Source organism: Trachinotus anak, unplaced genomic scaffold (genome assembly GCF_046630095.1).
Source record: "Trachinotus anak isolate AG129_WGS33_773 ecotype Australia unplaced genomic scaffold, CSIRO_AGI_Tana_v1 ptg000028l, whole genome shotgun sequence".
In the NCBI taxonomy this organism is placed as follows: Eukaryota; Metazoa; Chordata; class Actinopteri; order Carangiformes; family Carangidae; genus Trachinotus; species Trachinotus anak.
Genome location: NW_027273879.1, coordinates 3,583,035 through 3,597,968, shown reverse-complemented (window position 1 = coordinate 3,597,968; position 14,934 = coordinate 3,583,035). Strand labels below are relative to the sequence as shown.

Sequence of the window (14,934 nt, the reverse complement as noted above, 5' to 3'; positions counted from 1 at the left end):
CTATTTCCCTGTTGCTGTCCCGCCTAAAGATTCCACGTATCAGAATATCTGTGTGTGTGAGAATCTGTGAATAGTAATTACAGGAATAGTAACAACATAATCATAGCCTGCATAAGTAAGACGTAGGCATGCAGTTATGACAAACAAATAAACACAAAGCTTACTGACGCACAACTGGTGTGTCCTCAACACATTTTCCAGTGTTTTCATACAGTATGCCCATAAATTGATGACGGCCAGAAGCAGCAAATATGAGGTTTGAATACATATATATATATATATATATATATATATATATATATATATATATATATATATATATATATATATATATATATATGTATATATATATATATATTTTGTATGTCGGGCGGCACGATGGTGCAGTGGTTAGCGCTGTCATCTCTAAGCAAAAAGGTTCTGGGTTTGGGGCCTGAGTGTATGGTTGTTTGTCTCTATGTGTTAGCCCTGCGATAGACTGCCATGTACCCTGGTACCTGGGTGTACCCTGCCCTCACCCAATGTCAGCTGGGATTGGCTCCAGCACCCCCTCGTGACCCAGTTTCAGATAAACACTCTGGAAGATGAATGACTGAATATTGTATGTCCAGCCAGAAGCACAGCGTCTCCATTCTTATAAAATATAAGAAATAACAAACACTCCCTTGCCTCAGGAGACTGAATATTTACTAATGATGTGCTGCATGGAGGAAACTATTAGTGTTTACTGGATAATAAACAAGTGGGGAAAAAAAACGAACCTGTGCAACTTGAATGACAGGCGTGCACAGTCAATAAAAAAGTGAAAGATACTGATATAAAGCTTGAGGCCATCATCTAATTTCAAGGCATGAGAATTACGTTTGATACACCTTGATACACTTAATACACCTCTACATGACTTACAGTGTATCTCAAAAGGGAACGACTGATGAGCTTCACCAAAAAGTGATCAACTGTTTGAATGGACTCGTGTATAAACACCCAGAAGTATGAAGTGACGACAACAGGATGACAAATGAGTCATGAAACATTCATTTTATTGATGTGAATTTATTTAGATTTACATTATAATTAGGATAAAACTGTACATATACATCTGCAATTAGGACATTTCTGTACAAAAAAATAAAATAAAAATGTTCAACTGCACATTGTACTTCAATCAAGCTCAGCTTCTAAAGAATTATTATTAATGTAATTATCATTTTTGTTAGTTTGACAAGTCATTTTGATTATATACAAATTACAGAGCTTAAAGAAGATGTGGTACGTGAGAAAGTTACATAATGTGGGTCAGCTTTAATGTGGTGTTGGAGTGTCAGCGTTCATTGTCTGCACTGGTCTTCATGAGGAGCTCGAGATGATTTTCTTCAGCTTCATCACCTCTTCAGTGGTGAGGTGCAACAGAGGTGTGGAGCTGGAATTCAACATCAGCACAGTGGAGGGTCCCACCTCTGATGTCTCCTCCCCTCCCCTGGCTGCGTCCTCACCGTGGGGTTTAGAGGCTGTAAAATCTTGCTGATGCTCGAGAGGACTAGAGTCACCTTTCTCTTTGTCATAGGCATCCCAGCAGTTTGGGGGTTTGCAGCTGTAATTCTTAATAAAATCCTGCTGATCAACTTCATAGACGTCCTGGCTGGATGCATTTTTCTGAATACCACCTGGAAGCAAAGGCTTGTAGCTGATGAAATGATTTTGGCTTGTGTCATGGTGACTGCCGCTCGTCTGGATGGTTGGTGTGGGGCTTGGCACATTCCTCTGCCTCGGTCTGAGGTCCTCAGCAGCTGGGCTCCAGTGGTGGGGACTCATGTGAAATGAGTGGTTGGTGGGGTGGATGTCTACATTGGAGCAATTCCTTTGTCCAGAGTGTTCCTCCTTAGCAGGGACGGTATGTAGCTGCTTAGCGCCATGCGTCGTGGCCGAGGACCCATACAGCCTGAGCCAGTTGTGAAGCACAGACAGTGGTATCTCAATTTCCATCTTGCCTCTGTTGTCTTGAGGGAGGTTGGGCACAATTTGGCTGAGATTGAGTGCCCTTCCCTCTGGACTGCCCTCCCTCTTTTGCGCCGTTGCTGTGGCGCTTTCATCTGCTCTTACTGTCGGAGCGGAGTCATGTGTGGGGCTTCTTGAGGCTGCTGTGGCTTTGACGTCAATGACATAGGCCTCCCTTGCTTTCGCAGGATATGAGTACGATGTGATTGCTACATCTGCATCATCGTCTTGCGTCTCACATCCTTCATTTCTCACCACCTCTGGGCGATGAGGAGTGTACAGAGGGAAGGGTTTGTTCAAAAACTTCGGGCTCTTGTTGGATGAAGGTGGGGCGAAAGATGAGGCAGGGTTTCTGTCGGACTCCTGGCTTGGTGCTTTAACGCTAAGGTTGAGGGGCTCAGTCAGTCCAGATGAGGTCTTGTACTGTTCCGCCAGGAGGCGCAAGTGCTCCAGTGGCTCCTTCACCCTTTCTGTTGGGCTGAGATGAGGTGGGTGGAAGGAGAAATGGGACTCAGGAGAAGGAAGACTAGGGGACGTCAGCACTGAGGAGGAGATGGGATACGGAGGCAGAACTTTGTGGCTTGGATGATAGTAGTGAGGGTAGTGGAGCGGTGGAGGGAAGACACCCCGGTGTGGATCTGCCTGGAGGTTTTGAGGGCACTGCTGGAAAGATAAGCGTTCTGTCAGAGGTTGAAGGAAGTGTTTGACATTCTAGGAAATACACTTTTCTGCTTTCTTGCCAAGCTAACCAGCTATTTCCTGTACAGACAGGAGAGTGGTGTTGATCTTCTCATCTAATTCTTGGTATAAAAGCAAATCTATCGTTTTGTGTACTCTGAAGGAATATCACATTAGTTAAGATGCAGTTTTGACCCAAAGAGCCAGTTCAGTATGGAATTATTTACTAATGATAAATATTCATTTAATTGTAATCACATTTGTGTTTCTGCTGTGCAATATTACTTCATCTTGCTTGAGTGTAAAACAAAACCAACCTGGTGCATCCGTATTGATAACATTTTGCGTTTGGCTGGTCTCTGGCCGTCGTCGTCGTCTTTGCTGTAGTTAGTGTAGAGGAATGGCTTTGGCTGATGTTGTGGCATGGCATTCATTAATATACCTTTCAGATGACATTCATATGGCAGCAGCAGCCTGCAGAAACAACAAATGTATCATGTTTAACCTTTATGAAAACAAACCACCCGCTCGCACCCTGAGTAATGTACACATGGTTAAAACTCACTTTTCGTAGTGTCTGCGAGTGCAGGTGGCTGCACTGGTGCTCCGAGGGTTTCCCCCAAGCCTGTTGTAAACTTGCTTCCACAGCTGCTGAGAAGTCACCTGGAGTAGTGCAGGATAGTATTCATTTATGATTAGATAATTTAGAATTATTTATATTGTAATTATTTGTTTTATTTAATTTTTGTTTGACTAGGGACACACACATAGCATGAACCAAACCCACATCCTATAGCATTTACAGCTTAAGCTAATTTGCAATGCACGTCCCTGTATTGTCTTTGTATAATTGTACACTGATTGTACATTATCAGTATAAGAGGTATTTAGTCACTTTACCACCTCACAACTGTGGCTTTTACTTTAGGATTTTAATCAGAATATTATAAAAAGTATTAGTGTCAGTGTAAGTTTTGCAAACAATGATTAAATAAATGATAATATATTTTATTGCCATCAAAATTAAATATACTTTTAGTAATAAATGAACAGTTCATCGACTATAAATGATAACAATAATAATGATGATGATACTTGTTTTGATCAGAAATATTTGATTACCTGGTGGTATCCGCCCAAGTCTCTGACCGTCTTGAACATCACAAATAAATCAACTGCAAAATAAGAAAAAATAAACATAATCAAATACACTTCATCATTAGAATTTAGGGTCAGTAGAGTTTTGTCAGTTAATCGATTAATTGTTTATTTTATGAAAAGTCAGAAAATATCTTTAAAACAGCAAATCCTCCCATTTGAAAAGCTGGAATCTGGGAAAGTTTGGCTTTAAAAAAATACTTAAATGAAAGATTGAATATTAGAAAGCTGCAGATTAATTTTCTGTCAGTGAACTAATCAATTATTTGATTTCATTATTTAAGTCTAATACTTCACTAAATTAGAAAAGAAATTAGAATTAGAATGCCAATAGGTTTTTTTGCATGTCTTACTTTAGACCTGTTCAACCCCAGAACCTGTGTTTTAAAATGTGATAAAATGAATAATATTTAATAGAAGTACTTTGTTTGAAGCCCAGGTGTGGGATCCTCTCTATTGGTGTATCTCTCTTCCTCATGAAAATGTAGAGATCTTTAAGAAACTGGTCCTCCGTGACCTCCTCCACCAGCTCTTTGCTTCTCTCCACTCTGGTCTCTCCGTGTGCCATTTCCATGTGTACCTGAGAACACGATGATCAGAAAAGAAGGATTTTTTAACCTGGTCATCATGTTTAATAATTATGTTTTTCAGACTGATCATGTTTTAGTCATATCACCGTGATGGTTCGACCCAGTTCCTCAAACCTGAGCTACTCTGCTGACAATGCCTCACTGTTTTGAGGTTCTATCATCTTGACTGATGATTGTCAAACATGTCCAGGTTTTGTCCATATATCAAAGTTTACACACATGTTTGCACATTGCTCAGTGAAGTCAGTCCTGTCCCTTAAAGACAACGACCCATTGATATGAGGCTGAAAAATGGTGTCAATGCCTTCTGTCTTTCCCTGTTTTCTGTTGTTTTATGTCAATATACAAATGTTCACTTAGACTTAATATATATACTTTATCAAAAATCTTTTCATTAAATCAATCTTCAATCATTACTATCATGTTACTGTCATTTAGTTACCCTGTATTTCTTCAGTTCATTCACTTTAATCATGTTACGGTCATCATATTCATGCTTTTTAAACACTCAAGTATAATGAAATGAAATGAAAATAAAGCAAAACACTTCACTCCCCTGCTTTTTCCTTTTACCTTCACAATAAGAGTCAAACACATGGTGCCAAAAAATGACAGCAGCACATTAACTAAACACTAAACAACCAAAGTGACCCGACACTGATGGAAAATACACAACTATGAATCCTGTTACCATAGTGTTTCTTTAAATCCTACTTCATCATCATCATCATGGATCAACTCAGCTGTGGACTGTATGTGAAATGTTGTTCCTTACCTGCATTTCCATTGAGAGAATAAGAATGGATCATATTATGATTGCCCTGATGATCAGAGAGCAAGCTACTGCATTGTGCACGCTGGTTGTTCCCTCCAGTGAAGTAAAACAAGACTAGAAATCACTGCTGCCAGTCCTCAACGTCATGTCAGTCCCACACCTGTCCTGACAGAGGGGGGTGTTCACTCCAACGTCTTCCTGCTGAGATTCATCAGACCAGTTCAACCTGCTCTGGAGCATGTCCCTTAAAAACGATGTACTGACAAAGTCCACAGAAATTGGCAGAATAACAAGGAAACCAGTGGAAATATGTGTCATGTTACAGGAAAGACTGTTTGAATATTTTTTGGGTTTACAAATGATCGTGAGAAAACAAACGAGGGGCCACGAAATGCATCAGTCTCTGTTCATCATTAGCATGAATAGAATAATATCAAATATAACAGAATTTTACGCAACGGCAGAGGAATGTCTTATTGTTCATGTTATGTCGTGGGTGTTAAATTTAGCAAAACAAATTGTGTGTATTATGATACTGCACCATTATGCAGACATACATGCCCACTGTGTAATTCTTTTGGCATGAGTACGGAAATTATTAGTGAGTAAACAGAACGTGAAATTCTGTTAGATGTCAAGTTCAAAGAGGTGATTGGCCTGTTTTTAGGTTCTTTGTTTTCAAGTTTGGATGAAGAACAAAGTTTCAGCAGTTGTAGTTGTAATGAACTGAAATATGAAGTGGTTCTTTTTTCAGCTATCAGTTACGAGCAACTACGTGTCAGGTCTAGCAGAACAAGCCTGTTAATGTCACCCATACTGAGGCGTATCTCATGAATGTGAGATTTTGATCACTATCCAGTTGTGCCAAGCGTTGGGACGCGTTGCGTAAGATTGATAAGGATGGGCCTCTTTTGGAGTTCATTCTTTCAGTGTGATTGCATCTTTCAAAGTAAACATGTATGTCACACAAAGCAAAGTTTTGGGTAAAATATAAAAACAAGGGTGGTGCTTTATGATGCACAATGATGAGAGCTGAATTATTGTTGGGTGGTGATGGTATGTCCACAGAATGAATTCTTGAATACAGTAGTGTGTTTTTATAGGAATATGACACCTGTCTATGGTGAAGCCTGAAGTCTGTCTACTGACAGTTTGTATTGTTTGAATGCGGCTCTCTGGGTGTGGCCCTTATCAAAACACAGAATATGATGTAAGGTTGTTGACTGTAATAAACTTGCAAGGGCACAAATACAGAAACCTGACCTGGCAGTTAGAAGAAATATGAATGGGTGAAAGTATATTAATCCTCTTCCGTTTGGGATTACAGGAATTGTACTTCACAAACAGTGTGCATGCTGAAACAGCACAACAATATAGTAACTTTACTATGGACAATCGATACATGGTAGAAGCTGAATCCTGATGATTGTACAGTAACTTAAATGTCATTGGTTTTGGCTTCTGCTTGGGAGAAACGGTTCCCTGTGTCACTGCTGTCAATGTAAAAATGTGTGGTCATCCAGATAAAGAGAGAAAAACGGTGGATTCCAACGTAGAGAGAAAACATTAGTGGATTCCAACGTAAAAAGAAATACAGGTAGGAAAAAGGAGTCCCTGAAACTTTGGAAGAAATCCACTTGATTTGTTTAATTCATATCACTGTCAGATAAACTTAGGCCTCTTCAAACAGGATGAAAGATTACAGAAAGCAAAACCTGTTTTCATGTTGATATGGGCACCTGAACCCACCCTGAGCACACCCACATAATGTGCAGTGCCCCTCCCTTTAATACTTAAGCTACATTACATTAATTTGAGACTGACTCAGCTCCAGTGTATGTCAGGGCTGTTTCTCTTTCACATTACTGTCAATCCCACACATCATTCTGCAGCTTGTCACGTTGTAGCCCTATAGGCAGTGCTGTCGCCCCACCCCAGCACTCATTAACACTCATTGGCTTCATTAAGATATTACAATAGTATAATCATAGCCCCACCCAAAAATGACCAGACCTTTGAGATACATTATACTGCCTGCTTTGCTTTATTCAGCTGCTCTTTCTACCATGCTCAATTTGAACAAGTCAGATGTGTTCACCTAAGCAAACTGCTAGGTGTGTGCTCAGTATGTGTCTGTATGTTAATATAAGATAAGATAAGATAAGATAAGAAAGCCTTTATTAGTCCCAGAGTGGGGAAATTGGAAAACAAACAAGTTCATAAAAGAGTGTTTAACTCTCTGTCCTACCATCCCAGCCGTGCCACCCACACTCATCCTGATCCTTCCTCCATCTACTGTGGGTAAATGGGTGTAAAAATGGCGCTCAACACCTCAAACAAGGGAAGCTGTGTTTGTTTGTTTCTCATGTGATCTTTTTTTTTTTAGAATAGCAAAGACTTTCTATTCCATGCTAATATATAGTATGCAGGGCGGCACAGTGGCGCAGTGGTTAGCACTGTTGCCTCACAGCAAGAAGGTTCTGGGTTCGAAGGTTCTGGGCCTTTCTGTGTGGAGTTTGCATGTTCTCCCCGCGTCTGTGTGGGTTCCCTCTGGGTACTCCAGCTCCAGCTTCTTCCCACAGTCCAAAGACAATAACGTTAAGTTGACTGGTGACTCTAAGTTGCCCGTATGTGTGTGAGTGAGTGTGTGTGTGTGGTTGCTTGTCTCTATATGTTAGCCCTGCGGTAGACCTGTCCAGGGTGTACCCCACCCTTCCCCGAAGTCAGCCCCCCCCACTATTCCATATTTGTGTTGCAGTAGGTTTTAATTGTTATGCAGAAAGATAATGTTTTATTATGTTTATGAAAAAGGGGAAACAACGTATAGTTAGCATTTATCTTGAAATTCAGGTCCAAGGTTGTTTTTCTTTTCTTTCTGCCTTTTTTTTTTGGGAGAATTCTGTGTTTTCTTTTCTGATTCAGTTGTTGAGTAAATCCATCACCCCTCTGCACCGAGCTTGACACCAACATTGCTTGTGTGTGAGTTGTTGCTCTCCGTGCCTGTAGCCACACCCAGGTAAAAAAACAAAACAAAAACAAAAATCATCAGCTGCCACTGAAGACTGCATGTAGCTCATCCAAGGCATCTCACCCCTGGCAGTGTCATCAGGAAGGACCTCAGCAAGGGAGCGTGATTCAGATTAAAACATTCTTTCACAGAGAGATAACTTTTTGTAGACATTTCCTCTCTACATCTCAGCATTCTGCAGTTTCTCCATTATTCTGCTTTAAAGTTGCTCTGCTCTTGGGTCATACTGTATCTACTAGTCCTCAAAGTCTCATTATTATTATTATTATTATTATGTTATGATTTGGCATTATACAAATAAAATTGAATTGAAATTGAATAGAAATTGACTTTCAAATGACACATTTACAACTAATTCTGTAGGCCCACTAATAACTAGTTAAAGAAATCCTTTTAGCCATTTTAGGCTCATTGTTTTGGTAACCATGAGAGACAGTGACAGCTGGTATAAAGTCACACCCAGCGCACGAACTCATGCACAATACCATACATGTCTGAGAGTAGCAAAATGTGTGTCTGACATTGCATAACGAGTATTTAGAATTTAGAATTTATTTAGCAGGTAGCAGATCCACCCAGGGCTTTAAAAGACAGCCTGATGCTGCTACAGTCATCTTTGGTCTGGTATGATCAGTATCTTATACTGAATAAAGTCAGCTAATGTCAACAAGTTAAAAAAAACTAAAGGCATTTTTGTATAGCTGACACACTATGCTACTTTAACACTATGTTTTAGCTCATTCAGGTTACTTGCTGCCTTTTTTAGCTGGTTGTTTTGGTTTTGCAGCCCACAACACAGACCACCACTGTCAGATCCTGGCAAGTGACAGAAAAAAACACCACTGTTTCTGTGACAATAAAATAAAAGGCATGGAAGATTACTGTCTGGTGTCGTGTTTCGGGATCACAATACACACATTAACCAGGGACGAAATGCAAAGAAAAATGTGTAGACATTTGCTCAGTACAACAGTTTATGGCAAGATCTCTTTGACCAGTGTAAGTAAACACTTCATTGAATTGTCTTCTTCAACTCAATATAATTCAAGTGTGTCTGCTGAGTGAAAACAGGCCTTTAACATGAAGTAGTAACAGTGATATTTCCTCCATGATATGAAATCCACATGAGCTGTGTGGAAACTGAAAACAGTATTTGTTTGTATCAGTGTCCATGAGACACACGTCATGTTAAAATGAGACAACTAGAATCTTCTCAATCAGAAATCTGATACTACAAATACGTCACACATGTCTTCACTGAGTCATTTGTCCCACAGATCATCACTGCAGTGGGTCAACACGCATTGGTATTCACCAGGTATGAGAACCCTCAGGTTTACTTAGGGAAGAGGAATTTCTGGTAGAAATAGGACACTTCTTATCAGATGAATCAAAAGGCTCACGGAAGGTGAAAAAAAATCATGATGTTTTTGTTTTGTTATAAAAATGTACATGACATAAAAACACTAACATGTGACTTAAAGATCACAATGATGGTAATAGATGTTGCAAATAGAGAAAAAAAAATAGTTTTCCTGTCGGATATTTGACAGACAACTCTATACCAAAAGGTGGATGCGAGTGTTCTTTGCAAATTAAATGCAAATGAGACCGACACGTCCCACTGCAAAAAGATTTCCTTTGTTCTGCCTGGCAAGCTTCGGCAGCACTTGCTGGTCACACCATTTTTTTCTTAAACGCTCCTGAATAAGATCATTTTAGTGGAACGTTCACAGCAAATTTATAGAACAACCACTATCATAGATACATATGCTGTATCTATTTGTTTAACAAATATTGCCAACATGCATATAACGTGTCTATCCATTAATTCATTTCTTTCTGTGTCACAAAATATGTTGTACTGCAGACTTGTAACTGTCATCCACCAAAGCAAACTAGTAATAAATCCTTCAATTTAATTAACTCAGGTTCGACGGTCTTGTCACAGCAGGTAGAGAAACAGGAGTACCTAATTACATTAATGATGGCTGCCCTGGAAGTGGCACACCTAAGTTCAATGTAATGATCTGCTGATATTAGTTGCACCTGTGCTGTTTCCGCCTATGGCACGTGTCTGCAGGGACAACAGGCCACCTGTGTTCCCAGCCACTTATAGTGGATGGCAATGATGGAAATTATATATAATGATGGAAATTATGTGTGTGTGTGTGGGGGGGGAGGGGGGGGTCATTTAATTAATAATGTGATCAAAGGCAAAACAGTTGTACGTTTGTTGGATTAGATGGGAAGGTGTGTCTGTGACATGAAATGAATTTGATGCAGTTGGTTTTATAGGGAGGTATAACGATGCAGAAGGAAAAAAATAGACTCCATCTTCATATTTCAGCTTGGCATTAATTGTAGAAAAGAAAACAAACTAGAGCAGTGTAACCCTGTGAGAGTGCATGATGTACAGTAGTAAGAGATCAAACACTCATAAGTCTAAATCAGATGGATTAAGTTCAGAGATCTGTTTATTTTATTGCGCATGAATCACTAGAATAAATATTACATTTGCCTGGATACATTTATTTTAAGATTTAGCTTCACAGGTTCTCAGTGTGGCTCTGTTCTTTTTTCACTGACAAAGCTTACACTTAATTTTTTTTCTCCTTTCTTCACACAGTGATAAAACACAAAAACACAATACTGAAGTCAGTTGTGATAAAATATAATAATGATAAAACACAGACACCTCAATCTAAAACAGATGAATCACACAGCAGAAAGTGAACTCTGGGCATTATTTTTAGAAGAGAGCGGTTCATCGCTTCATGAGGCTTCACATCACACAGGTCCATGTTGTAATAGCTGCCTGACTCTGTAACCCACACAGAAAAGATGGTAATCCCTGAGAGGAATGTCGTTTTACAGCTGCTAACACAGACAATGAGCAGGTTGCCTATTGACTACAGTAAATCATGCATCAACAGGTCAGGTCACATAAGAAAATCGCTGATGCTCAAATATCATATCAACATTTGATACATGCACATGCACACCTGGCTCTATACCTTACAGCTACTCTGCAGTCTCCTCTGTAAGGGGGTAAAGTCTCAGTCGTTCACACCAGTGCAGCAGACATTTAAAACACAGCTGCACCAGCTCAGTCCCTCTGAGTTGGACAGATGTGGGAGGATGATGATGAAAGTGTTGACAGTTAGTGAATTAATTGGCAGTCAAACCGCAAAGAGGTAGAACCCAACTGACTTCAAGTGCGACTCACAACTACAACTCAATATACTCCACAAAAAAATATTTTAGCTACTTTGTATTAATGTGAAACACAGTAACTATTAGGGGACCTGCTTTTTACTCCCTTGTGTTTCTGCTCTTTTCTCCCTTCCCTTGTGTCTCTTGTTTGTCTCTGTCCCCACTTTGTATCTGTGTGTGTGTGTGTGTGTGCTGGGCATTGCACCCCCCCCCCTCCCTGATTTCACCTGCTCACCTGCTCCTGATCAGCTTATCAACTCACCGAGCCTCTGCAGTACTTCAAGACCAGCTCTTCAGGGCACTCTTGCCCAGGTTGTTTAACCATGTGGTACAATGCTTCAGCCAGCTGCTGCCTTGAGAAGCTTTGTCTTCTTTTTGTAAATACCTTACTCATTCCTGTTTACCTGTGCCTCACGCCCACCCCTGTCCTGTATCCTGCCTCATCCAGTTCATCATGTGCACAGTCTGCCCAGCCTTGACCCTTGTTCCTGGTCCTGGTACCTCTCTTGCTGCTTCACTTGTTCTTAACCACTGATTCTGACCTGGTTTCTGGTTCAGCTGCCTGTCCTGCTCTCCAGCTGAACCAGCCCGTACCCCGACCCAAACACCCAAAGAATTTTCAATGAATGACCTCTTTTCCACTACAAACCTGTCTGTGTCTGAATACTACTGTTTGGTCCCAAATGTTCATTCCATCTACCTTTTTGGATTTCGTATCAGTATCAATTTTGGTATACAGCCTTGTGAGCAACACAATTATACTACAAATGGGCAAGATCAGTCCAAAAACATGGCCGTCATCATCAATCAAAAATCTTCACTAGGGGTGGGGATTAGCAGGAATCCTCAAGCTGTGTGTTTTTTTTTTTTTTGTTTTTTTTTTAATAGAGCAATCCTGTTTAATCTTAGTTGAGACATCCTGTGCTATCTTCTATGTATCTATATACACACACACAAGTTTTGCAAACATCAGATAAAGGTGGGGCAAATAGCAGCACTTCAAGTGTGCAATTGTTAATGCACATGCGCGACTGGCCTGTCACATTGGTTCATAGCTCCAGTTGCACTTGGAGCTTGGTGATTGGACGAAGTTCCAGAGAGGCCTGTTCTTTTCTGGGTTCAACCATCAGTAAGTGTAGTGAACAAAAAGCTATTATTATTTCTTTAATACACAACTACTGTTCTGTAAAGTAGCCTCAATTTAAATTAATATTTGAAAACTAAATTACAAAATCCTATGTTTAGATGCATGTATAAGAGAAATTCTGCCCGTAACTGAGTGTAAATTCACCAACATGAGCGTTTAATATTATTGGGAAAAACCAGTCAGCTTGTACCAAAGGCAAACATATTCATAATCATGTACGAGTATTCCTTGCTATGCTTGATTACAGTTTGTTTATTGATCATGATGGTCTTGTTCTTTCTCTGGATTTTTATAAGCCTTTGATTCACTTGAACAACCTTTTTTATTCAGAGCTGTGAAACAGTTTGCAGTTTTTCTGTAATGCAGCCATAATTTTTATATTTATTTATTTATTTATTTATTTATTTTAATAATGAAATGAACATCTTCCTAATAAGGAACAAACTGGATCAGGAAATGTCTCTCCCAACCCCATTCTGTGGTTTCACATACCAAACAGACTGTATCTGAGGTGTGACGTTCCCCTACCATTGTTGTCTGTTGCCGCTCGCTGCTTTAGTTTTGGCCGATTGACCTGCTTTCTTCTGTTGAGCACAAAAAATTTTTGAAACCCCAAATTTCCACATGTGGCTATATTTTATTTTGTGCATTGTGTTGAACATGTACAAATCTACAGCCCCCGGGGAATTACGAGACACCAAAATACCGCTGCTGTGGTGAGAACATGACTCACATACGAGACTATATTTCAACAGAGACCTTTTTTGTCTTCTTTTCATGATAAAACACACAACTCAGCAGATAAGTATTCTAGTATAAAGTAAGTCATCATGTAATGAGCAATGAAATATGAAATAGACCTTTGTCTTCAATCTCACCTAAGTTACGTTTTCAGGGACACCACTAAACCTGTTTGTTTCTATAGCCAGTGATAATGTACCTGCAAGCATCTGCACACAGGGATCTCTGGGTTTCATTCAGCTTCACACTGAATGAGACAATACGCAATACGCATATTTCTACCACACATCAAAAGACCATTTTCCCTACATGAGCAACAATTTGGACTGAGCGACATAAAACCATGCATCACTATTCCAGCCTGTAACATTGAACTTTATGAATGTGCAGCGTTGGACCAAGTTCAAAGGTATTTTTTAGCAGCAATACTTTATCATTACGAATAATTAACTCCACTTATTATGTATTTACTTTCTTTCACTTTTTAAAATGTTATCATCTTTTGTTCTTTTTCTGTATCTGTTTCTCAGTGCTTTCCTCTCACTCCACTCTCAGTACTCATGAAGGAACAATCGTCCTGTTCCTCAACTTTGCTGTTTCTCCACTGTTCAACCTGTTGAACAAACAAAGCTTGTTCAGTGATGAGTGATGGAAGGCACATCGATCATGTACCTGGTTATGACAAGTGATATTTGTGGATGACAGTTATTTCCTGATGAAAAAGGTTGTTGTGTAGTAATGGTTCAGCCAACTGCTATTACTTTAGTTGGGCTATACAACTTTTTTTTTTTTTTTTTTACAATACTCAGTAGTTAAAATTTATAATTCCAGGTTTTAGAGGATTTTTTTTACATTGCTAACACTGGTAAATAAAAGGTCGCAACACGAGGTTGTTAAATTAGTCATTGTTACAGTTATAACCAAGATCTGCTTTTTATTCCAAACTATAATTGAAGAAGCCTATTCAAATATGTTTTTATACTGCATATTTATAATCTCTATCTATAGATTTATGCCTTGTCCTACAACAAGGATTAAAATTTGCAAAATATATTCTGTCTTTCATGCATCAGATTCCTCATCACATAACCAGATGCCTATGAAACTCAGTTACTCCCATAATGGAACATTTGAGAATCACCCAAGGGTGTGGTCCCCCTTTCTGCTCCATCTACAAAACACTGAAACTCTGTGACAAGCCTCAGTGACCAAGAGAGAAAGAGGGGGGAAAAAAAGAAGGAAGAAAGAAAATCGTCCCAGTTTCCTCTTTTATTTAAAAGGTGTAACTGTCCCTCAGCAGATGTTTGTTTGATTATTTTAATTATGTTTTGTACTGTGATTGGGGAGCACAGCCATTCTTAACAGTAATTTGGGGATTTGTCACATGAATGGAAAGAGAAATTACATAATTATGTATTTGGACAGCTTTAATAATGTTCACGTTCACATGCAGGCACCTTAAAATCCTGTGCTTTTAATTCTTAGAGCTGTGGGAATAGTTCCTTTTCATCCTGCCTCAACATAACTATTCTTCACTCTAGAATCAGTGAAGTTGAGGAGAAAGGGTTTGAAGTTTTCAGATACAGAGATAGTTGTAAGGCTTTTC

The 14,934-nt window shown here is 39.4% G+C and overlaps 1 protein-coding gene across 2 annotated transcripts; it reads right to left on the bottom strand.

The window, feature by feature from the left end:
- Positions 1-1,023: 1,023 nt before the first annotated feature.
- arid6 (AT-rich interaction domain 6) lies at positions 1,024-5,339 on the bottom strand. Of its 2 annotated transcripts, none has more exons than XM_071466701.1 (6): positions 5,197-5,339; positions 4,255-4,411; positions 3,796-3,848; positions 3,239-3,336; positions 2,991-3,147; positions 1,024-2,658 (listed from the first exon to the last, which is right to left on the bottom strand). In XM_071466701.1, the coding sequence occupies exons 1-6, from the start codon at positions 5,206-5,208 to the stop codon at positions 1,348-1,350; spliced, it is 1,788 nt and encodes a 595-aa protein (XP_071322802.1). In that variant the 5' UTR covers positions 5,209-5,339; the 3' UTR covers positions 1,024-1,347. The 2 variants fall into 2 exon arrangements, with proteins under 2 accessions (XP_071322802.1, XP_071322803.1); XM_071466702.1 differs by having other exon boundaries at positions 1,024-2,655.
- Positions 5,340-14,934: the final 9,595 nt, after the last annotated feature.